Consider the following 1,303-nt stretch of genomic DNA (forward strand, 5'->3'; position numbering starts at 1 on the left):
GCACCTGAGTGTCTAACTTCCAGGTGTGTTTAAGGCTAATCAGTTACTCCAGATTTACTGCAAAATTAGCGAATCAAAGAGTTTTAGTCCTAACCCCTTGCACAGCCCTACAGAGATAACCTTAGCAAAGAGCACACAGCTCAACAAATCAAGACGACACTGAGCAAGAGTGCAAGGTTTCCTGAATAAAGATGTCCCGAAGGTACAGCTTGAGCTCAGCATTCATAATTATTTATGGATTCAGAGCAGCAGCCAGTCATGAAGTGTATCTTCTGCTTAGGAAGCAGAAACAAGAGGGGTCCCTACCAATTTGCATTGATCATCAGATCAGATCAGATTTATTCAGCACTTGAACAGAAAAAAAAAATGAAGCCAGCAGCTGACTCACTCTGAACCTCTCTCCCTGATGTGATTTTTCTAAGAGGAAAGGTAGAGTTGTTGCTTTTAAAACCACAAATTTTCCTTAAGTAGTTATTGACCAGTCTAGTAAACACTGAGGGCATGACTCCCACTCTTGAACTTTACAATCTCTTCCATAATTGAGACCATGAACCCAATAGAAACTTTCTTGTGTTTATTCTTTTGCATTCAAGGCATGGCGGGGAAATGATGACCCTCCTGACTCAATGGCAAAACTCCCAGCAACTTCAAAGGAGTTTGATGAAAACGACAGTCACGTCACGAGTGACCAAATGATGTATTTGCAAAGGACTGGTGTGCTCAGTTTGTAGCTGTTTATAGGCATAAATAGTTTTTACTGATGACTCCTAGTTTTTTTTTCCTCCAGGGAAATGAATTTGAATGATTAGAGTAAATAAGAACTCACCTGACAGAGAGCTGCCTTGACTCACGGAGGAGGAATCAGACATCGGTTCCTTTACTTGATCTGCTGTTGACCTTGGGCAATCTTCTTCCATCCTCTGTGTCTCTGATTTCCTCCTCTTGAGCTGCATAACTACACTCTCAGGTAAGATCCTCAGTGCTGTTATTTATGCAAAATATTACTTGCAGTGAAAAAAATGATCAGATTGAGTTCCTATATATAAATGTATTATGACACTCATTGAGAGGAAACAAAATAGTGGGAAAATGTACATATAACCCATTTAATTGTTAGATACTGGTTGAAGCAAAGAAGAACATTTAGCATTAAAGGCAACTGGGAAAACAAGTAAACCTGTGGAAGGTCCTTCTTACCTACTGATCCATAAACAGTATGTAATGAAAAAAGCAGCAGTGGCCTTTACATGCAAAGCACCCATCTTAATTGATGACTGACTAGTGATCAGTTTGACAAGACCTC

General features: G+C 39.8%; 1 protein-coding gene across 1 annotated transcript in view; it reads right to left on the reverse strand.

Annotated features, from left to right (window-relative positions):
* The window catches only part of LONRF3 (LON peptidase N-terminal domain and ring finger 3), a 21,197-nt gene extending 20,244 nt beyond the window's left edge, over nt 1-953 (reverse strand). Inside the window, exon 1 of the mRNA XM_019540449.1 lies at nt 827-953. Coding sequence (XP_019395994.1) covers nt 827-953 — 127 coding nt within the window. The remainder of the gene's footprint in view (nt 1-826) is intronic.
* Between the last annotated feature and the right edge of the window lie 350 nt (nt 954-1,303).

Source organism: Crocodylus porosus, unplaced genomic scaffold (genome assembly GCF_001723895.1).
Source record: "Crocodylus porosus isolate Cpor-Errol unplaced genomic scaffold, CroPor_comp1, whole genome shotgun sequence".
In the NCBI taxonomy this organism is placed as follows: Eukaryota; Metazoa; Chordata; order Crocodylia; family Crocodylidae; genus Crocodylus; species Crocodylus porosus.